This window comes from Apiospora phragmitis, assembly GCF_038363925.1.
Source record: "Apiospora phragmitis strain CBS 135458 chromosome Unknown utg000006l:1.0-5683423.0:1.0-5690449.0, whole genome shotgun sequence".
NCBI lineage: Eukaryota > Fungi > Ascomycota > Sordariomycetes > Amphisphaeriales > Apiosporaceae > Apiospora > Apiospora phragmitis.
Genome location: NW_027117404.1, coordinates 2,502,653 through 2,524,392, shown reverse-complemented (window position 1 = coordinate 2,524,392; position 21,740 = coordinate 2,502,653). Strand labels below are relative to the sequence as shown.

Below are 21,740 nucleotides of genomic sequence, written 5' to 3'. Positions count from 1 at the left end.
AGTACGAGGCCACAACTAGCTAGGAACACTTCAAAGTCAATGATCACAGTGAGTTGGTTAGTTTTACATTGGAACAGAGGCCTCCGGTTTTCAACTGCGCGATTGAAGAGCCGCATTCAATTATAAATCGATGTTTATTGAAACCAAACCGTAACCCCACGTAGATCGGCGTGAGCACTATTGTGCTCTCGGCAGCCTGATTGCAGTGGCACGAGTTCATCCGTCTACTTTTGGACCTTTCAAGGTTGCACTGCATGATAATGCCCATTAGTTGCCTGCCTGACATGCCCAAGACCCCATATGCCAACTACCGGATCGGTCATGTAATTGGGCCGCCTCCGTATCGGCTGTCATCGCCGTCGGTCCTACTTCCGCGGGCCCGAAACGTCCCATCATTGGATCAGCTTCGTCGGGGCTGGCGAAGATTGGTCCAAACGGAGGGCAGCGTCGATGGAGCAGGATGCCTGGAATCCTGTAGACGATATCAACGAATCAGAAGTATTGTAGCAGCTGGCTATGGGAGGCATCGATATTGACTCAAAACGGAAGACATACTGTTGACAGAGCACTACGCGACAAAGGTCTTCCATCAACGGCAGCCCCGAGGAGCTCAACTTGCTCGAAGCCTGTCCCTTCAAATACGGGCAACGGTCCAGAGCGGTTCGCTCTGACGGAGCCCAGGGGATTGATCGGAGACCTGCTGTAGACACATCCTGCCGCTGAATTGTTTTGAAGAACTCTACTATATAAGAACTTGTCGCCATGTTATTAAATATCCTCTTTCCTGAGCCTTCAAGTGTCCGCACGAGATCATATCTCCTCGAGCCTCAGCATTGAGCGCATCTATAGCTTTGAAAAGCCACACATCTTACTAGCTCGTTGCTATCATGCCCCAGGAAGCGAATCGGACTTCGAACAATGCCAGGTAACATTTTCACGATTTACCATTTTCAGAGTTCCATCATCCGCCCTTGCGTCAACTCGAGTAAGTAGTTATACGAGCCCCGCTGACGATGATTTTCAAGTACCTTGCCGTCGACGTCGTCAGGTTCCATCACCTCAACGGCGAAGCCGTCTTATTCAGCGGACAGATACCTCCAGAATCGACCAGACTCAGTCCCCGAAAGACAAGCAGCTGGGTTGGTTGGGTCACGAGACCAGTCGGGTCGCAACATGGCATCGTACATCAAGAATTGGGGTTCAAGCTGGGAACAAGGCAAGAACGGCAGAGAGAGCTGATTCTGGCTCTTATTAGTGATAAGGGGCCCCATCAAGGCTTGGTGGATACATATGGCCCAGAACGACGATGAGGATATGTCGGATATCGATGATTCCAGCCGCTGGTCCGTGGAGAGACAATTCTATCGTCAGACAGAACCTACGCTGGCCAATCGAGAGTGGCGTTATTTCAAAGCAGGCAGTTGATCACTTTCATCATCATGGAGGATAGTTGCTGGAACTTTTGTATCATAATCCTGAACTCCGATTCTCCTTAAGCGTGTACATAATTATCAACTCCATTGGCTGCCTTTCGTTAACAACTTACAAGAGCTGATACTTGGACACAACAATGTGTCGGTGTTGTAAGTGGAAATCGGCATGTGGTTGGTTGGGAATTGGGGAACCCCTGTGTGTATCCAGCGGTCGCAGTTGGCCTGGATGAGGGGTGCTGAAAAGGAGCCCCCGGTCGGTCCTGCCTCATGTCGATGGGGATCACTGGCTAAAGTACTACCTAACCTACAGGTAAGTACTGTATCTAGGGAAGGAAGCTCCTTAAGGTGATCAAGTAGGTACTTACCTTTTGCCGCCGGTGAGACCTGCTCTTGCTCCACCAAACCGATACAACATTCGCTTCTGGCCAGCCGCTCGTTTCCATCAAATGCATCTACGACTTCATCCCATCTTTTTGGCGTGGCTTTGCTCAATATATACAAATGCTCTACTTCCTAGGCCTTACTACCTCCCAAAGACCCAAACACTGAGACTTGAACGTTTGGTATTATCCATCTAGGAGTCATGGAATTAACTGCAGAGACTGTAGTGCAGTGGCCATACGCTCACGCGCTCACTCTCTTCCTGTTCGCAACCTTTTTTGGGTTATACCTCCGACCTGTGCATCCTTCTCGGGAGCCGCCCATAATCAAACCCACCATCCCATACGTCGGCCATGTCCTCGGCATGCTATTATATGGCGGTCACTACCTCAAGCAACTCGGCCTGCGGCACAGACAGTACCCCATATTCACACTGCCAATGCCTGGCTCACGCATGTATGTCGTGACGAACCCACTCCTTGCGGCTGCAGTCCAGCGGTCCAGGACTCTTTCCTTCAGTCCCATCATCCCCAACGTGACGAAGAGGGTCTTGGGTCTAGATGAGGCTACCGCCGCTATCGCGCGGTGGAATCTTGACCCTGGTCCAGGGGAGACGAGAGGCTTCCTCGCAGACATCCAAGATCTGGTAGCCAGGAGGATGAAACCGGGCGAGGACCTGACCATCCTCAGTCGCAACGCAGTTTCTGCCCTGAAACTTCAACTTGACAAGGAGCAAACCAACCTGATGCAGCACCGACGCTACAAGGAAATTGATTTGTTGGAATGGGTCCGACATATCGTGACCCTGGCGACAGCTTCGCACTTCTACGGCAGCCGTAACCCGGTTTCCCAGGAACCCGAACTGGAACGCGCATTTTGGGACTTCGACCACGGAGTTGGGATGCTTCTCGTGAACCTCTGGCCTTCCCTCACGGCTCCCAAGGCCTACCGTGCCCGCGAGAAGCTGATCGCCGCTTTGGCTAACTACCTAGAGGAGGGGTACTGGGAGGAAGGGGCGTCTCCGCTCGTCCAAGAGCGCATCAAGACAGCCCTGGAGCACGGCTGGAATCTGCGGGAGGTCGCGCGGTCTGAGCTGAGCTTCCTCTTTGCCGGCGTCGTCAACGTGACCACGACGACTTTCTGGATCCTGCTGCAGATCTACGCCGACGCCGATCTTCTAGCTCGGGTCCGCGCCGAGATCGAAGGCGTCATGACCCTCAAGTGGTGTGATCATGAGACAATAAGGAGGGGTAGTAAGCCATCAGTATCGGCCGTGGAGGTAGCGCGATCCAGCCTGGGGTTCGACTGCCCAACATTGTCGGCCGTGTACCGAGAGTGCCTGCGCCTCGGTTCTGACAACAACAGTATCCGGGTCGTGAAAGAAGACACGTTGCTTGCCGACATGTGGTTCCTGGCCAAAGGGTCCGTCGTTCAGATCGCCGGCGGCGTCATGCACGCGGATGCATCGCTATGGGGCGACAACGTGAATGGCTTTCACCCAGAGCGGTTCCTCCAGACCAGCGGCAGTTACAGCAACGATGTAACCAAAGCAAAGCAAAACGGCTTCCGCGCATTCGGCGGAGGCAAGACCTTGTGCCCCGGTAAGTACTTCGCCATGAATCAGATCCAGGCTTTCGTCATCATGGTCGTTCTTCAGTTCGACCTGAGACCCCTCAGCGGAGATCGTATCCGAGTCCCTAAGAAAAATGACCGAGTGCTTCCGGTACACATCTTGGAGCCCGAGGAGCCGGTTCGGGCCCGTCTTCAGCTGAGGAGTGGTTGGGACAGTACCTTGGACGTGAGGGTGGTGTTTGGCGGGGAGTGAAATGGGGGGCAAACATGCACAGAAGCCCCGAGGGAGAGGGAGGGGGGATCAGTTGAAATACCTAAGTTGATGCCGGCTTTAGGAACGCATGGTCGAGTAGTTGATGATACACCATGTGCTGGTTTCTTAATTCAGTTTATGTCATCCAGTACTTTGGAGTCATCCGGAACTTGGAGGCGGCGGCGAGTGTTGCCGTTGATCACAACTGCTGCTACTACATGTAAATAAGCTGTGATGACCTGGTGGTAATAGGGCGCAGTAGGAGAGCCACCCTGCAAACCTCGGGAACGATGGATCTGGCATATTTAGGGCGACTCAACAGAGGTCCAACGTCGTCCAAAAAAAAATCACACGGCAGGACATTGGAGGAGCATGTCGGGCAGAGAGAGGACAATTATACCTTAATGGTAGCTTTACTATACAACCTAATCTATTTCTCATGAGTCATCGGGGTTTTCATCATCATCGAACCATGCTGAACAGGTAGAACGTATGTCCTGCCAGGTGCGAAAAAGAAAATTGCGTGGCCTCACCCATGTTGTGCGGGGGAAAGGCGTCGGGCATGAGGGATGCATACCATCCTCCCCTGGACCCATCGTCGACCATCATCATTATCAAGAAGCAAGGCAAAGCAGCAACAGACTGATAGACCCTTAAATCCAAACATCCTCCAACCAACAATCCTGCCTTCATCTGGCTTGATCTGCCTTTCGCTTCTCTTCTTCTCCGTCCTAACTCAGGTCGAATCCAGCGCCGGACTGGATGGCGTACAGCAGCTTCTTTTTGAGCGTCTTGGCATCCTTGTAGCGGGGCAGCTTGAGCAGGTTGACGCACGTGCTGGTGCTCGGCAGCCGGGTCTCGTCGTCGCCGCCGTCGCGGATGCTGAAGCGGGGACTGAGCTGGGAGAAGCCCAAGAGGGGGGCGCGGGGCGTCGACGTGACGTACTTGAGGAGGGCGCGGCGCTCGGGGTCGGCGAGCTCCTTCATGACGTCCCAGAACATCTTGACCGTCTCGTGCTCCTCGCCGTTGTCGCCGATGGCGTAGACGCCCGAGTACTGGGTGTGGGCGCGCAGGTCGACGATGTCGATCTCGGTGCTGTCGCCGCCCACGAGCCGCTGCAGCTCGGACTGGTTGAACATGGAGAGCCAGGACGGGTTGATGATGGTGCTGAGGCCGCGGAGGAAGGCCTTGGTCTGGCGCACCGACTGGGCCACCAGGCGGTGGTGTGCCACATACGATATATACAGCACACGGTCCGTGTTGGTGACGATGGTCTTGTCGCCGTCCTTGCGTAGGAGTCTCACGATGTTTCTCGACTGGCCCGTACGAGGATTGGTGACCTGGTCGGTGATGGTAAAGTCCAAGGAGAGGTCAGATACGTCACCAGGGTAGTTCTTCAGACTCATCAAGCCCTTATACAGATCCGGGTCGAGATCCCTCAGATCGTTGAGACTTGAACGGAAATCCGAGGTGCTCTGGCCCGCCGTGGGCCATCGAAGGAGGAAGAATGGTGCAAAGGCAATGTCAACCAGGATGCCTTCGTACATACACTTGCCGACAATGCGTCCCAGGAACTCGTACTGCTGCGCCAACTCCGTTATTTTTGGAGCCCAATCCGACTTGGGAATGCCCATGGAGGTAAGATCCTCAAACAACTCATCGAAGGCCGCCGGGTTAGGATGCAAGGAATTCTGACTGTTCGTAACGAACAACCGGGGACCCTCGTCGCCAGGTGTAAAAGCTTCAGAAGAAACACTGGTCAGGAATTCCTTGGTGACACCACCACCGTCGATTCCAGCTTCCGGTTGATCGAATTGGTCGACAAATGTGATCTGAATGGGCTCTTTTAAGCCATCGCCTAGGGCGTAGAACTGGTCATAAGCGTCCGAGAAGAGCTGGCCACGCTTGATGCGAGCCGTGTGGCGCCCGAGCACATCTCGTCCAGTTTGGTGTGGTCCGCCAAGAGCCCCGTTAAGGAGACCTAGGCGCCACTGGTCTGGATCAACAAGTCCATTTCTTCGCTTTATCTTGTCGATGTCGACAAACTGTCGGAAGATCTTCACTCGGACGTCGAAGGGAATGGCAAACGGCATGTTTCGTAGGATCTCGAGTTTCGGTCCAAGCTGAGATAGAAGTTGCTCTCTGTGGACTCGTTGCAGTTGTCGTTGTCTTTCAATCTGGGCGGCACGGGAGAGTCTCTGGCCTGCCGAGGTATGATTATCCAGCGGGCTGATATCTGAGTCACTCATGTCTTCGTCATCTTCGGCATTCTGGGATTGCTGCTCCTCGAGGACGACGGCAGAGATGAAGCCTTCCATGTCAAATTTGGAGGTCATGAGCCAAAAGCCGTTCGGTAAGAATGGCCGCCGTGAATCACGCTCGTATAGTGATTGCATTGTTGTTGTCGCACAGCCTCTCAGAGACAAGGCGTCGAGTCCTAGTATGCCTGCAAACGAAGGTGCGTCGACCTGTTCGGGAACGTTGCGAGCGAATGTGGAAGAGCTGACACCCAACAGGGCGCCTAGTGCCGGACGGGAGCGGTCGCGCGGCATCACATCCTTGAGGTTGTGATATAGAGTAAAGGAGAGGTTCTTGAGAAAAGTGACAAGTAGCTCAAGTTCAGAGATACTGAGACCACTGGCCCTTATCCTCCTCACAGCCGGGCTTTGGTTCGCAACAATGTTACGCTCATCCACGAGGAAATCGTCGTCATCGGTAACCCGTAGAAGAAAGTTGTAAAGCTCAAGAAATAGAAGAACTATTCTCCATTCCTGATCCCGAGCCGGTTCCGGTCGTAGCAGAGATATAATGGTTGACGACGATATTTTGCTCTTAGGTTGTGCTATCGTCGTGAATACATCTGTTTTTGATACAGCAAGCCATAAGAACTTGACGGATGGGAGGTACACAGAGCCTTCAGGACCCTGAGTCCGTATGTCGCCCTGAAATAGACGCATCCTCATATCATCTTTCTGGGCCGGGAAAGATCGTAGCAGAAGCAAAGTGTATCCAGCTAGAATGCTCGCATCTTCCGACAAGCGGGCAGATGAAGAAGCAGTGCTTCCCTTGTCAGTAATGATTCTAGCCTCAAGAGGAAGGAGCAAGTACTTACGATGTGAATCTACTGAGAAGCTCACTGATGCCATTCTCATTGACCAGGAACTCCAGTTGGTGTAGCACATATGCAGGCAAGGGGTTGGCTTTCCTAATGGCCGATTCATCCTCGTCATCAGAACTATCGGCTTCATCCTCTGCAGGTTTTGGCTCTGATCGTATTCGGATGTCGTCGATGAGTGGACAGAGCTGCTGATACAGCGCTTCAAGATACACGGAGCCTTGAGCAGTGGACAGAGCACGATTGAGTGCTATGAAATGTGCCAGTAGCCAGAGTAATTCGTCCTTGGAACGCTGTCCGGAAACCTCGGCGCTACCAGAGCCCCCAGAACCACTGATAATGGTCCGAGACAGTGTTTCGAGGTCTAGCCGCTGAGCAATAGCATCGGGCTTCTTTTGAAGAAACGCAATGTTCGAACATGTGAGAAAGCTGAAGGCGAATGTTGTGTAGGCCTCTGGATATATCGGCTTGTGATGATCCAGCGGAGCAGTAACGGCGTCTGCGAGCAACTCCTGGCCATTCCGATCTATATCATTGGCCGAATTCTCGCAGTATGAAGCCAGTAGTTTATAGTAGCGATCTTCGATGGCGTCAATTGACCTGGGATTTTCCACCACTAGGCGGACTAATAGAGCAAATGGGCCTTGGGACAGATTCGATGGTCGCCTGGATGAAACGGTCAGCAATGACGACCAACTGGAAGGGGTTATAAGCAGCTATACTTTTCCAAAGTCGTCACTAGAAGAGATGCAAGTCTCTTGTACTGGTGACTTTGCGGTCTCCAATCCTCACTCGAAGTATCAAGCAAGAATTGGTCAAGCCTGCGTTGGTCTTGGGAGAGCGATGGGTCGAAGAGGGACAGCAATAGGGGGAGAGCCTCGCGAGCACGCTTCGAGTCTGCCACAGCGTCGCCATCGTCCATAGAGACGTCAGCGCTCTCGGTATTGTGATATAACTGGTCCCACTGGTGCCGATGCTCATTCTTAGTAGATCGGCGGTCGCGGTGTCCTCTCCAGACTCGCTGGAGCTTCCTGCTCGCAGCTACCTCATCGCGCTCTCTCTGTCTCTTTTCTCGTTCGGCTTGAGCTTGTGCCACCGTCTTGGAGGCACCGGTAGATGGCCCCCATGCTGAGCCGGAAGTTGCCCAAGGATTGTTGCGTTGGCCGCTCAGGTTCACGTTTCGAGGACGTTTCGAATTGCCCGTGAAGTTTGGGAACATGGCGGATGTTGCGCTCGTGCAGTGTTGCACTTAAGTCGAGACTCGTAACTTCGATGCTGATGTGGTATGGGTCGGCAAGTAGGAGATAGGATAAGGAGACGACGGCGTCGGCGAGTACGGGTCGGAGTCGGCAGGGTGCCTAGAGATGTGTATATCGATAGCTGGACGAGTTGGGTCGATGAGCTCGATTTGGCCCAGTCTGCCTGATTAATTATGTAGGCGCACACGGTCGCTTCGGGGGTGGTGGGGTTGTGAAGGCACTGGGCCTACCGCCGCGTCTACTCTCTAAAGGATTATAATGCTCGAAAATATCTATGCTTGGTCGCGGCCAAAAAAAAATCCTCAAGGCTGAAGCAATTCAAGTTTAGATGTGAAGGGGTGAAATGGGCGGGAGGGTTTGAAGAAACCACCGGCAGACTGATCAGAAGACGAGGAAGTGACAGGACAACAAGCCACTATGAAGCTCCAGGCTTCATGTCAGAATATTGGCATTCATTCACTGGAGGGTTTTGCGCAATTTCGTGTTTGCGCATTGATGTCGAGGCAACAAAACAGGCGTGGTGCTCGTTGAATCGGTAAGCCTCTTTGGGGTTCTAGTATGCTCTCTCGCGAAACTCGGTGTTGGTTGTGCCCCTCGACCCGATGGACCCTCTGGCTGCGGTACTTCCTCGAGGGTACTGGCAAGGTAGGACAAGGGTCTCGGCCTATTATGGAGCCTAGGCCGCCGCTTGATGGCGTCAGTGAGCCCACTGTGAGCTGGAATGAGTAGAGCATGGGGGGTAGCTCCCCACCAAGGACGATAATGATAACGATCTGATACATAGAAGGGACACGCTTAGGTGCATAATGGGGTGGATTTGCCCATAAATACATAAAGCTTGAAGGGGATAACACGATCAGAACACACAGCCTGCTGCCAATAACCTTTCAACTATCTGGTGATGGGCTAAGAAGGTTTGGATGGAAGTCTGTATCCTCCTATACTCTTCAGATATTGCTCGAGTCGTGACAACATCTCAGCCAGATCACTAGATAAAGTCAGTTAGTCACCGCTTCTTGGGAGTGTCACACACTGTATATTTCAAAGGGTCAAGACTCACCAAGCATGCCGTCCCGCGCCGGGCCTCGTCCACCGCCGCTTGTGCAATAGCTATCCCGACATGGTCAGGCGTGTTAATCTCCAGTCCGGATTCCAGCATGCTGGCCTCATCGAATCCAGATGTTATCTGCGTCGGCGTGATGAACGGAGCGATCGCGTTCACCCTCATGCCGAGTGCCGTCGCCTTCTGCTGGGACGCTCGTAGAAGGCCGATCACTCCGTGCTTGGAGGCAACATAGGCCGCATTCCCAGTCATGCCGAAGTAGCCAGATGTAGAAGCAACCAAGGTGATGGAGCCGCGAGAATCCCTACCATCTGCGCAAGGCGTGGGATTCCTGTTTATATAATGCAAGCCCAGCCTCAGGGCTATGGGAATCACAAGTAAGTGTCAATTCACCAAGGGGTAAGAAAGTCACATGACTGAACCAGGGCTCTCTATCATCAACTCACTGTTCAGCGACCCTTTCAGATTGACATCGAGCACGTCTAGAGCTTCCACTGCATGACATTCGCTGCCTTGAAAGCAGCCCTCTCCGGGTGATCAAGCGACCGTATGAGAGCCTCGGCCGTGTCTTGGAGTTGCGGCAGGTCTGCGATGGCCACGTTTGCTCCATGTCTGTTGAATATAGCGGTGGCAGCAGCGCCGATACCCCGGGCTGCACCTGTGATTATGACTGTTTGACCCGACAGTTTTGCCAGGATATCTGAAGGATGATCCAGTTGATGCATCTTGAGACTGATAGACCAAAATCGAACAGAGTACACGGACCGGAGCCTGTGATCACAGCTTAGGGATGTTTACATGTAACAATTGAAGGCAACGAGGTATTGGGCCCCCAGATGGCCGCAGTCCAGGCCGCCAAGGTGCTTCCTAATGATATCCTTACATATCATATCGCATAACAAAGTGCTAGATATTCAACGAAACAGGACTTACAACCACAAGGCCAGGGGACTCCACTAATAGCAATTATACGGTATCGTTACCAAAAGGTGAGAGGTCTAATACCAACGATGCATACCTTGTGGGCAAGGATTACAATGTTTTATGGAAAAAGTGTACCCCATGGGATAAAGCTTAAATCTATTTGCATCCCGTTGACAAACATGCCAAATGTGCGGGGATCAACCTCCGAAGCTCGGGGTCCCCGCGCCAATGTCCAACACAAAACCCCCCTATTCGTCAAGTAAGCAACACGTTGATTTAGTTAGACCAAAGTGGTGTGATGTGTGCATGAACAGAGAGCATTTTCTGGTGTGACGACTTCGGAGCTGCCATTGCACAACAGGGTAGGGGCTCAATCACCAGATATGCGTTTGCCGCTTCAAGGTCAATCTGCACAGCAAACGAAACTCGTCATGTATATGAGACCCCATGTATCTCACAGCGTCGTTCTTCTCTCGTTCGGTTATTTCCCGTAGCATCGTTCCTCTCTCGCTCACTTACACCGCAACTCAACTCACCAGAAGAAACCGGGCTTGCGTTCGCTTTTCCGCAAACATGGCCACCACGCAGGAGCCCAGCGTCTCGTCCTCTTCTCCTGTTTCTTCTGATCAACAAAAAATCCACGAACTCTTTCGCACCATCGAATCGGACTGCTCCCGTTCCGGCCTGGGCCCGAACCGGTGGTACCTCCTCACCATCGCCACGCTGGCCGGCGGCAACGACCCGGAGCTCAGCGACCGGCTGTACCTGTACCTGACGGCCAAGCCCGAGTTCTCGACGCCGGCGCAGCGACACGCGCTGGTCCGCGAGCTGCGGGAGGCACTGGTCAAGAGCGTGCCATTCGTGGGGGTGTGCAAGCCGCTCGAGGCCATCATGGCGATCAACGCCCAAGAAAGGCCCGAGGACAAGGACCCGAGCCCCGTAGCCACGCGCGAGGGCTGGCAGTGCGACGCGGCCAACCTGGAGCGGGGCCTGGGCTGGATGCGCAAGCTCTACACGGGCGACACCAACAGCACTCTCGCCCTCTTCGACGACCACAAGGACTTCGCCTGGATCAGCCAGAACATCACCTACGGCCTCTACCTGAGCGACCGCCAAGTCCTCGACGACCTGGGCACCGAGGTCATCGTGCTTGCCGCCATCATGATCCAGAACCTGCCCAAGGAGACCCGCTGGCACATCCGCGGCATCCGGAGACTGGGCGTGTCGGTGGACGACGTCAAGGTGGTGTGGAATGCAGTTCAGACGATTGCTCAGTTCCTAGGCGTGAAACTTCACAGAGTTCCGACTGTGGAAGAAGTTGAAAAGGAAGTTTAAGAACAATAATGAGTTGGGAGGGGTCACAGAAAGGCTCACCAGCAAGGGTTATGATGGCGTGAAGGAAAAGAGAACGTATTCACTAAACATAGAATAGATTCCAGGTATGCACATATTATAATGCGTCTAGGAAGCCGGCTGCTCCTGGACTCTTCTTCGCCTATAAACGAGGCGCTGAACTACATATCGTATGCCATTGTCAAATGTTTCGGAGCTTCGCGGGCCTATCCAGGCAGTGTGTTCAGGCTTGTCTTTGCCAACGGCCTTTGTACCACGCCGGTCCATCCATGGGCACCTGATATACTGATTCATTGGCCCTTTCCATATATACGGCACATCTTCGTCACGGTCCCAACACAGTTCATAGCCAACATCCTGTGGGAACTTCCAGAGCTTGCCGCATTCGACGACTGTGGCCAGCTGCGGTGCTTTCTTCTCATGCGCTTCAAGCTCCAGCTCGAACCTCTCCAGATCCGGGAAAATGCCATGGAGAGCATTCCCCCAGCAGCGGGACTTAGCATGCTCGCAAAGCCCAAAATCGGGTTCTTCGCCGTTCTTCCGTGCCAGATAGCCCTGAAGCATCGCCCCGGCGTCGTCTACGTCTCCAGTCCCGGTATGCATGGGCTCAATCCTCAAGCACTGGTCTAGCCGTAGGGAGTGGCCGTCGTCCGGGGCATCTGTCCATGACCACCAGTCGCTCATGCCCAGGCGAATGGTCAATTGTGTGATTTTCTGGCCGACACAATGCGACTTCATCAGGCCGATCTCCAGCGCGGGAGCCGCCTCGGGCCAGGGCACTTCGTCGAACTTCTCACCCCAGACCACCGGCAATTGGCGCCAGTGGGCGTTCAGTTTGACTCCCACCAAACGTGACTCGTGGCGCTCGCCTGCACCCATCATCCTGCCAATTCTTCTAAGATGACCTTTGAAATCGTCAGATCTATCCTCAATGTCCGATCTGCTCTATCCATGTAATTTGACGGGGGCCTTTTCCATGTCAGAAGATGACAGACTTACTACTGTCCTCTAGTTGGTTCTGCTGGAAACGGATCGAGACTTTAGTCAGGTTCGCATACTGCCAGGAGCGCATCTTGCTCATGGGCTCGTAGTACGGCGGCGCGAAGTGGGCCCATCTGAGCGGTTCTTCCTCGGTCGGGACGTCCTGCTCGTCCCCTGCGTAGATCTCCACCGTGTTCTCCCGGAAGGGCATGAGGTAGGTCTCGAGGTAGATGGCGCGGCAGGTCAGCAGCAGAGCTAAGTCGATGCGCAGCCTCGCCGCCTGGCCGGGCCTGACGTGCACCTTGTTGAGAGGATACGGGCTATTGAAGTCTTGGTAGACCTGGAACGCCAGTTGCCATATCTGGTCCCGAACTTCGCGCGGGAGTTTGGAGAACAGGTGGGAGTTTACTTGCGCATCGATGGGCGCCCCGGACCTGACGAGTCGGACAGCCACAGGCTCGTCTATACGTGTTGTTTCATTACTTGGGGTAGACATCGTGGACAGAAAAGGTGTTGTTGGCGCAATGGACTTGGTCTCCTCAGGTAAGCGACTTGAATCAAGATGGTGGGGCCAGGCAACTACATCGGACGTAAATGTACATCAACCTAATCCATACCACATGCATGATCTACCAGACATCCTACATGTTCATACTTACATATCATCATACCTACGTTACAGGTACATAGTTTACACCAAACTTCACATAGTATTTCAGATGGACTTGAAATCAGTTCTTTATCTGATGGTACTCAACACTTGTGACGCAACCGTACAGAAGCCCTGGAAAGCTGCCTCTCCACTAGTGCACTGTCGTTATCCAAGTTAGCGGGTCGGGCCGAGCAAATGCAGCACCAACTCCGGCCAGCAGAGGCCACTGGCGTTCGATACGCGCACCCATTCGCCAATAAGCTAGAGCAATATATGATCCACACAAGATTCTCGCTGGGACCTCACATCATAGAGAAAGGCAAACTCATTGGCGTATGCTATGATCTCTAACCTTTCAGGCAGGCATTCCGGGACTGTCACGCAAATCAAACTGAATCGATCACCGAGACCGCCATTGTCCCCCTGAATAGGGGAGACGAACTTCCCCCAATCTCTTTTGGCCCTTAGAGCTCCAGATATCTCTTTATCTAGATCATCGTGTTAACGAAAGGGGATGCCCTTTGCGAGCCCATGCGTCTGGTAGTCACGATGATCGACAACAGTTGAGTAGCGGTGCTCCATTCTAAGTAATGAGAACCCATAAAGGAATAACGTGCTAGGTAGTTTAGCATATAGAGTTGAGTATGTTGCACTGTAAACAATAGACTGGTAATTAACGTAACAACATGAACACCAACGATGTGTTCTTCAGGACATATGGGTGGGCCCCAGAAAGTACCCTCTTTCACTTTCCTTCTCGATAAAAACGACCCTCATGTTTGGGTTGAGAGGCCTGGTAGGCTTGAAGCACATACGCAGAAATTCCTTCGACACTACGCTGACATGTTTGTCACAGAACAGGGTGCCAACCGGTCCCCGTGTAGCTAGTACGCTTTTGTTGTGTCACTAATCCTACTTTTGGATACTCGCTATGTATTGTCAGTGCTGCCATAACAGTAATTTCTTGGCTCGCTATAATACCACGGTTCCTGACACACAATAACCTTGCTTAATCATGTTGAATCCTATGACCAGCCCCAGCTAGTTTCGACGAAGTGAGGCATAGTAGGAATAAAAGTTCTATATGAAATATCATAAAGCCTTGAGTTTATAATGAAAGTACCGTAAATTATATCATGATATTGCCCGCTAAACACTGGGTTGCAGAGGAAGGCAGCAGTATTACCGTGAGGCGCAGCGGAGGGTTGTGCTAATGGTATCCTATTCCACTATACAACATTGAGGAGACTACATAATTAGCCTACCTCACCAGGATTAATTATATCCCACACCACGGTTTACCACAGCAGCAAACCCGATACAACTACTAGAGCCACCGCGCCGTTCCACATAGCCCTTCCCATCGCCACGCTATTTGGCGTTAGAGATGGTGATGCGCCGTTGCTGGCTGGGCTTCCCGTAGGCACCACACCCGATGGGTTCGTGGCAGCAGTTACCGTTGCGGACGCCGACAGTGACCGCGAGTCACTGGTTGTAGTGGGCGCAGCAGCACTTGATGGCAAGACCGAGGAGGATGTGCTCAGTTTGATGCCGCAGGCCGCTTCAATATCGAAAGTAAATGGCATGTTTCTGGCCTCACACTCTGTGTTTTGACGTTCGATGGAATCTATCAGGTGTTAGCATCATCAGTGCCAAAAGGCCCCCTCCCAGTAATGAGGGCAGAGCGTAGGAAGATTGTCTCACTCACCAGGCAAAACCGAAGGGGCACATTTCTGCGCCATACAGCAGAAATATTTCTCACGATACTTCTGCTGGGTGCACATGCATGCGGCGTCATTTGTACATGAGCCGCCGGGGAAGCTACCAAAAAAGCAGCCGTTCTACTCAAGGATGGTAAGCTTTGGTACTCTCCTCATCTTCTGTAACTGCGTCTTTATCTTTTTTCTTTCTTTTTCTTTTCGACTTCAAGCACTCCAAGGTGGTCCATTACTCACATCACAGTTGGAATTGCGATTTTCCTCTTCTTGGTCGAAGGGCTCTGGTGTTGCAGTGACCAAGGTCGTGCACGCAATGCTGAAGAGCACCAACGTAGTTGTCAAGCGCGCCATGATATGCGAAGTTATTCATAAACGAGGTGTTAGACGATGATCTACGTTTCCCACCATGGCCCAAGGGAAAGAAGAACTAGAGCGGAAGTTAGCCCTTTTAGTATGAATCAGTCGCCGTGACTAACTCACTAATCTAGTCAAGTCTCGTAAACCAACATCATGCCATCTGACTTAAACGAGATTGGATTCTTACGATTCTAACTCGTTTTGGCCAGGCCAGTCCGTATCCCAAAACGTTTCGCAAGGTCCTTCATTAATCGAAAAGCAAGTCGATGGATTAGTTTTCAGCTGAGTCTGTATCTAATCACTGTCTGTCAACGTTTCAACAACTGCATACAATACATTATTGTCAGAGCTGGGCTGAGGATGGCGAACGTGAGGCTGCTGGAGCCGGACCAGAACATCAGCCACTTCTGGCATGGTCCCCCACACAAAGGGCCCTAGCCCCCCCCCCCCCTTATCGGCAGATCCACAGTCACTACACTCTCGTTGATGTTGCCATGCAATTGAACTTTCCAATGAACTCCTCGGTTGCGATTCTTATAGTATGCTTCTATATTAAGAGACATCCTTATCGATCATAACTTCACACCATTTTTCATGACCGCTGTGCGGATCCCCTAATTACAGCTGGGACAGTTGGGACTGAACCTCGGAATCTTCCTCCCACGGTACGTACTTCTGAATCAGGTACAGCATGTCGTTGAAAACGCTATAGACTTTTGAGTAGGTGTGTCTGCATCTTGGGCGCGGTGACCTACACTTTTCGCGATGGTGCTCCTCCAGGAAAGCAGACAGAGAACATGAAGTTCGTCTTGGCGCTGTATAGGAGTATACGATCTTCCCACTCATCTTGGGGCTCGCTAGCTTCGTAGTGCTTTAGGTACTCCAGCCTATAAGTCTTTGCTTTCAGTTGGTGCCTCTCCGCACGCCAGATGCCGAGTTCCATCTCGTTGTGCGCATAATACGTTGCGCAGTCGAAGATCCACGGATTCCCCGTTTCCGCATCGTTGCCGATATTGCCGTCCCAGAGGTCTCCATGGATGAGAACTGGCGTAACCGACCTTCCGTCTTCCTCCAGGGCGCCAATGAGCCTGGGGATAAGGCGGGATTGCACCCGGTTATAGACGACCTCGAGCTCGGGCCAGACACCGTTGGCTTCCACATCCTGGCGGTAAGCCTCGGCGAGGAGTCTCGAGAAGAACGGCGTCCACTTCTCCTGGGGCGTGACGTCCTGAATTCGTGCGCCGTCGTATGTCTGGATGTGGAAACCGAAGCCGGCGTACGGGGACTCGGTGTTGCGGTGCATGGCGGCCAACCGAGCTCCGAGCTTCACAGGGTCCGGGAACCCTGGGGCGAACTCCTTAAACTCCACCAAGATGAAGAATCTGGGTGGGGCGACGATCGTCTTCGCCTTTTCCCACGCGATCGGCCGTGGAACCAGATCCGGCGCGGCCTGGTGCAACGCAGCCATACCGGTGTACTCCCCCTTGAGCTGTGCACCGCCTTGCTCGCCGGCGACATACTAATTCGCCAATAAGTCCATTGAGCCACAGGGCGACTCTTCGTCGGCTGGGTAGACTTGCTTTCAAGAAAAAAAGCCGTTGGTCTATCCTCCGCATCGAGGACGTTTATCTTGGCTGTGAACGACCATGTGGAATCACCATACTTATGCGCCGAAGCAGATCTGGTTCCCTCCGGCAATGCTTGCTTCCATTATTAGCTTGTTTCTTGCTCCAAAAGGGGCGCCATGAAGGGCAATTACCATCAAGCACCGCCTCATCGATGGGCAAACTTCCCCCGAGAGAATCAGTGAGAGCGCCGAGCTGTTCTTTGAGTTCGAGTTGAAGTTGGGTAGAGATGGACATAGCTCCGGTGTAATGTTTACAATTTATCTCATTGAGACAAGGAGGGGGTGAGTACAGCCCGTGAGAAAGGCATTTACATGCCAAGGAAGAGGAGAAAGTGCAGTCGGTTTGGCCATTAGGGTGACATTGGGCGCTTATGCTGGATCCCGGTACACATTTCATGTACGGCCGATCACCGACCCAACGGAACGAACACGCCAGGGATAGAAGGTTGGTTCACAACCATGATGAACAATACCGGAATCATCAAGTCCTGGGAAGAAAGCACGACACTAAGTTAAATTGGCACTTTGGATACCTACCTCCGTGTATGCGACACCCCCTATTTCTCTCCTAACGTTACTCGGGTATAGACGACCGAATGGCCATTGGGAACATGGCAGAAAACAAGAATGCAATTTCCGGCGCGCCGCCGGAAGAATTCCCCGCTGCGGCTCAACCTATCCCATACTCTCCCTTCGCCATCTGGCAGAAGCGCTGGATTCTGTTCCTTGCCGCTTTTGCTGCAATGTTCTCTCCGATGAGCAGTTTCATTTTCTACCCTGCGATCACCTCGATAGCGGAGAGCCTGCACACTACTGTCGGTATGATCGACCTGGCCATCACAACCTACATGGTCGTCTCAGGTGTGACTCCGGCTATACTCGGCGGTGCGGCGGACAACATGGGCCGGCGGCCAGTGTATATCATCGCCTTGTCCATCTTCCTGGCTGCAAACATCGGTCTGGCTCTGCAGAGCAACTACACCTCACTCCTCGTCCTCCGCATGGTTCAAAGTGCGGGGAGCTCAGGTATACCCCCAGATACTTTCCACAGCAGAATCTAAGGAACGAACAGACTAACTCTTTTGCCAACATCAAGGGACAATTTCACTTGGCTATGGTGTCATTAGTGATATCGCGGGTCCCTCCGAAAAAGGACTTTATGTCGGCATATTCAATATAGGGTATTTTCTGCATCCCTATCTGATCCCAGCACTACTTGTTATAAACTCTGACAGCATAACTACAGTCCCAACGTCGCCCCACCGCTTGGTCCCGTTCTTGGGGGTATTGTTGCCTCTCAACTGAACTGGCAATGGGTGTTCTGGGTTCTTGCTATTCTCGGAGGTTTCTGTCTTCTGCTGGTGATACTGTCCCTGCCGGAGACAGCAAGGAGTATCGTCGGAGATGGAAGTATCATTACGGAGGGGATCTACCGGCCCCTCATACATTCAATGGTAGCGATAGGCGGCAAGTCTGTCGTCCACCCGCGCAGGCCCCATTTTGTCTTCCCCAACCCAGCCTCTTGCCTCAGGCTGCTTTTCTTCAAAGACATCTTCCTCGTTCTACTTTGCAACGGCATATACTGCGCCACTTAATGTTGCGTGCAGGCTACGTTAGCTTCGATATTCGTTGATACGTATGGATACTATGAGCTGCAGGCCAGGCTGATCTATATTACTTTTGGCTTTGGATGCTTGGCTGCGACCTACTCTTGGGGCAGGTGATTTTCTGCCCTGTGGCACTCTCCGAAATGGGCACTTCATCGATTAACAGCTCGTAGGGAGGTGTTTGAATTACGACTATGCTCGACTCAAGAAGCTTCGCGAATCCGACATGACCGAGACCGCGGCGGCAGATCGCCACGACGACGATGTCCCAATAGAAGAGGCACGCTTGTGCAGTTGCTTCTATCTGGTTGGAGTCGCCACTGTTTCGATTATCGGATATGGCTGGGTGGTTGGTCTCCGTGTAGTAAGATCCTAGCATCGAATTTACCCATCAGATTCTGACGAGCCCTCAGCATGCTGCGGCACCCTTGGTTCTACAAGCGATAATCGGATTTAGTATTACTGGAATTTTCGTGGTACGTTCTACATGGCCTTGTTGAGTAGGTACTGTTATGACTGACCGGAGGACTCAGGCCCTTGGGACCTTGATTACCGACCTGAACCCATCACAATCCTCAACCGCGGCGGCCTCCGCCAACATTGTAAGATGCGGCCTAGCAGCTGCGAGTCTGGCTGTGGTCCAGATCGTGATAAACGCAGTAGATGTCGGTTGGTGCTTTACGATCTTGGGCTTACTTTCGGGATCATGTGGTCCGCTTCTACTATTAGAGATGAAGCAGGGACAGAAATGGCGAATGGAAAGAAATTCAAATACGCTGACCCAGGAAACACTGTAGTTTTATTAAACCAGCTCGCGAGTTCATGTATTCACCCCAAAGGTTTCCCGAGAAGCGTGGCTTACTCTTTCCTTGAGTCATCCAGAGGAAGTGTGTGGCATTTGTGGTCACATGGAACCTAAACTCATGAATTGGGGCGCGACGAGGAAGGTCCATCTCCGAAAACTGTACCGGGGGACTTCTTTCATATATAACACCAGAAAAGTACATTGACTTGTGAAATGTGTAAACCACTACTGGAACGTTGCTACGACATATTTACGAAGTATTCTATCTACTTCAAATCGCACCTAGCTTCAACGAACTCTCACTTTCACAGCTCACAATGTCTTATTCTCTCTCAGGACTCCAAGCATGGGACCTTTGGCAAGGTCTCCAGCCTCATATTATAGACCTCATCTACAGCTCCAATTTCATTGAGCAGGCCGGCTCTACGCACGCCATTACCGCCGAGGTGTGCGAGAAGATCTTTGCCGGACAGGAAATCTCTGCCACCGTTTCTGGAGACGAGTACACGAGGTCAGAGGAAGCCCTCAAGTCTCTCGGCCGCCCTCACTCGGCCGAGGATGTGAGAAAAAGCCGTCAGGAAGTAATCAACCACGCGCACGCCCTCCTTTACGCCTTTGACCATTTCGTCCTGTCCAAGAAGGGTTTCAAAGCCCCTGCTTTCGAAGACCTCATCAAGCAAATCCACGTTCTCCTCTGCGGCGGCAACGTCTTGGATCCGGATGAAGCAGGATCGCCCGGCCAGTACCGAACCTGGCTCGTGGGAGCACGCAACGGAAACCAGAAGAAGCCGGCCCTGTTCATCCGGCCCGCCGCCGTGCCCGAGTACATGCAGAAGATGGCCATGGACATGAAGCTCGACCTGTGCATGCCCCTCTTGGACGAGGACCTCCCCTGCGGTGGAGCTGGCCGCTATGTACTGCTATCGCTTTGTCTGTATCCACCCCTTCGGCGACGGAAATGGCAGGATTTGCAGGATCATACTCAACATGTTTCTGCTCAAGACCGCCGGCCTGCTCAGCATCTTTGGCGGCAACGAGGCGGAAAGAAACGAATATCTCCAGATCGCGTCTCGAGGAAGCAAGACGTTCTACGAGGAAGACGGTGAAGTGCCAGAGCGTAAGGAGTCTGGCCACCTCGAATTGAAGGATTTTGTGAAGAAGCACATTGTAATTAAGTGCCCTCACGATTCCACAAATGGGATCAAGATTCATCACATAGACCAATCAGGGGAAGAACAGGGTGTTCGAGTCGAAACCGTCAATCCTGTGACGCAAGCCTTCTTTTAAGTTTAAAATCTTGATATAATATCAGGCCCTGCCCAGGATGCGTCTCTGGGTCAGGGGAAGGGGGAGGCCGGTGGGTTCCGAAACGGTGCTCTCTGAGCATTTTGTGGCAGGACCTGAGGGACAGTGGATAAGTAATCCATAGGCGCTTGTGTTCAAGAGGCCGAAACTGCAACTTCCATACATCTACATCCTAATCCTAATACAAGCCTCATTAGATTACATCGCGGCTTTTGGACCGAGATGCTTACCTAAGACCAAATCAATTAGACTAGTAAATGGCGCTTCCATGCCCCTATTACCCTACAGACCTTTTCCATGTCATAGTCGCAACGTGGAAAGTCCTGTCAGTCCACGGAGTATGATGGCTTCCCGTGTGGCTTAAAACCGGAGACGAGTCGTCCTTGCTCCTGACGAAGCCATCATAGGATGAATGCGATACCATGCCCGATTGCCTTAGCACCCCATCACCATCAGACATTGGAAAGATCCAGTGTCGTGCTCTTTCTAAAATAGCATCGAGCTGGTGCTTCTTCCGCTCGTCAATCTCAAATTCCATTTCTAGAGTCTGGAGGTTCTTGACTTGGCAGACTTGCCAGCCCCAGGTGCCTGGGCGCATGAGCTGACGCATCGCGTCGAGGGTATGTTCCAGGGGCAGCGAAAGCATCTTCTGATGCGATGTTCGCCCACGTTCCCAAGGGCATATTCCCAGCCTGTCTGACGAGGCCGGGGGCGACTCCCAGGACCACCAGTCTGTGTGGCGCAGCGTGATGCGCAGCGTCCTGGCCGCGAAGGTGAGCGACTCGAGGCCCATGTTGCTCTGCGTGCCCAAGCTCTCCAGGAACATCTGCTGCGCAAAGATCTGGACATAGTCGACGGCCGCCCTCTGCTCCTCGCTCATGGAGTCCTGCCACGCCGAGAAGCGCGCCAGGCCTTTCTGCCCTGTCTTCATGCCCCGCCATGGCCCGCCGAACAGCCAAAAGGTGTGCGTCGCCAACGCTACGGGAAGCACACGGGTTTCCTGAAAGACGAGTTTGCATGTTTGGAGAAGCGAGATGTCTGTTTTGGGGTGGTAGAGCCGGCCAGGGCGACAGTACATTTTGTCCTTGCCATATGGCTTCGCGAGATTGTCGTGAGGAGCAAGGGCGTACTCGAATATGAGGGTCCTGATCTCTGAAGGGATGGTGCAGAACAACACGCACTGTGACTGCTCATCCATCCCATTGTAGTCTATCTCGGCAGGCTTTGATACAGAGAAGTCATCGGCATTGTATCGGAATCCGCCTTCCAGATCCCGGGCCCGGACCCTTCTGCCATGGAAAAGTGCCATTTTGATTGAGTGTTGATGCTAGATGT

At 52.6% G+C, this 21,740-nt stretch overlaps 11 protein-coding genes across 11 annotated transcripts; 4 read left to right on the top strand and 7 right to left on the bottom strand.

Moving 5' to 3' along the window:
- Positions 1-2,016: 2,016 nt before the first annotated feature.
- On the top strand, positions 2,017-3,639 carry PG994_006041 (cytochrome P450; the record flags this gene model as incomplete). The annotated part of the gene is made up of 1 exon (XM_066857450.1): positions 2,017-3,639. One exon carries the CDS (start codon positions 2,017-2,019, stop codon positions 3,637-3,639), a length of 1,623 nt encoding a protein of 540 aa, XP_066716719.1.
- A 731-nt stretch (positions 3,640-4,370) lies between these two features.
- Positions 4,371-7,973, bottom strand: PG994_006040 (HECT-domain-containing protein; the record flags this gene model as incomplete). Its single annotated transcript, XM_066857449.1, has 3 exons — positions 4,371-6,699; positions 6,752-7,450; positions 7,477-7,973. The coding sequence occupies 3 exons, from the start codon at positions 7,971-7,973 to the stop codon at positions 4,371-4,373; spliced, it is 3,525 nt and encodes a 1,174-aa protein (XP_066716718.1).
- A 1,046-nt stretch (positions 7,974-9,019) lies between these two features.
- Positions 9,020-9,328, bottom strand: PG994_006039 (short chain dehydrogenase/reductase; the record flags this gene model as incomplete). Its single annotated transcript, XM_066857448.1, has 1 exon — positions 9,020-9,328. The coding sequence occupies one exon, from the start codon at positions 9,326-9,328 to the stop codon at positions 9,020-9,022; it is 309 nt and encodes a 102-aa protein (XP_066716717.1).
- A 230-nt stretch (positions 9,329-9,558) lies between these two features.
- Positions 9,559-9,801, bottom strand: PG994_006038 (short chain dehydrogenase/reductase; the record flags this gene model as incomplete). Its single annotated transcript, XM_066857447.1, has 1 exon — positions 9,559-9,801. The coding sequence occupies one exon, from the start codon at positions 9,799-9,801 to the stop codon at positions 9,559-9,561; it is 243 nt and encodes an 80-aa protein (XP_066716716.1).
- A 772-nt stretch (positions 9,802-10,573) lies between these two features.
- On the top strand, positions 10,574-11,335 carry PG994_006037 (uncharacterized protein; the record flags this gene model as incomplete). The annotated part of the gene is made up of 1 exon (XM_066857446.1): positions 10,574-11,335. One exon carries the CDS (start codon positions 10,574-10,576, stop codon positions 11,333-11,335), a length of 762 nt encoding a protein of 253 aa, XP_066716715.1.
- Positions 11,336-11,461: 126 nt separating this feature from the next.
- On the bottom strand, positions 11,462-12,830 carry PG994_006036 (uncharacterized protein; the record flags this gene model as incomplete). Its single annotated transcript, XM_066857445.1, has 2 exons — positions 11,462-12,258; positions 12,353-12,830. 2 exons carry the CDS (start codon positions 12,828-12,830, stop codon positions 11,462-11,464), a joined length of 1,275 nt encoding a protein of 424 aa, XP_066716714.1.
- Positions 12,831-14,284: 1,454 nt separating this feature from the next.
- PG994_006035 (uncharacterized protein) lies at positions 14,285-15,055 on the bottom strand (the record flags this gene model as incomplete). Its single annotated transcript, XM_066857444.1, has 3 exons — positions 14,285-14,613; positions 14,695-14,719; positions 14,942-15,055. The coding sequence occupies 3 exons, from the start codon at positions 15,053-15,055 to the stop codon at positions 14,285-14,287; spliced, it is 468 nt and encodes a 155-aa protein (XP_066716713.1).
- Positions 15,056-15,679: 624 nt separating this feature from the next.
- Positions 15,680-16,923, bottom strand: PG994_006034 (uncharacterized protein; the record flags this gene model as incomplete). Its single annotated transcript, XM_066857443.1, has 4 exons — positions 15,680-15,767; positions 15,817-16,580; positions 16,610-16,761; positions 16,821-16,923. 4 exons carry the CDS (start codon positions 16,921-16,923, stop codon positions 15,680-15,682), a joined length of 1,107 nt encoding a protein of 368 aa, XP_066716712.1.
- A 376-nt stretch (positions 16,924-17,299) lies between these two features.
- On the top strand, positions 17,300-17,749 carry PG994_006033 (major facilitator superfamily transporter; the record flags this gene model as incomplete). The annotated part of the gene is made up of 1 exon (XM_066857442.1): positions 17,300-17,749. The coding sequence occupies one exon, from the start codon at positions 17,300-17,302 to the stop codon at positions 17,747-17,749; it is 450 nt and encodes a 149-aa protein (XP_066716711.1).
- Positions 17,750-19,417: 1,668 nt separating this feature from the next.
- Positions 19,418-20,206, top strand: PG994_006032 (uncharacterized protein; the record flags this gene model as incomplete). The annotated part of the gene is made up of 1 exon (XM_066857441.1): positions 19,418-20,206. The coding sequence occupies one exon, from the start codon at positions 19,418-19,420 to the stop codon at positions 20,204-20,206; it is 789 nt and encodes a 262-aa protein (XP_066716710.1).
- A 476-nt stretch (positions 20,207-20,682) lies between these two features.
- On the bottom strand, positions 20,683-21,714 carry PG994_006031 (uncharacterized protein; the record flags this gene model as incomplete). The annotated part of the gene is made up of 1 exon (XM_066857440.1): positions 20,683-21,714. The coding sequence occupies one exon, from the start codon at positions 21,712-21,714 to the stop codon at positions 20,683-20,685; it is 1,032 nt and encodes a 343-aa protein (XP_066716709.1).
- Between the last annotated feature and the right edge of the window lie 26 nt (positions 21,715-21,740).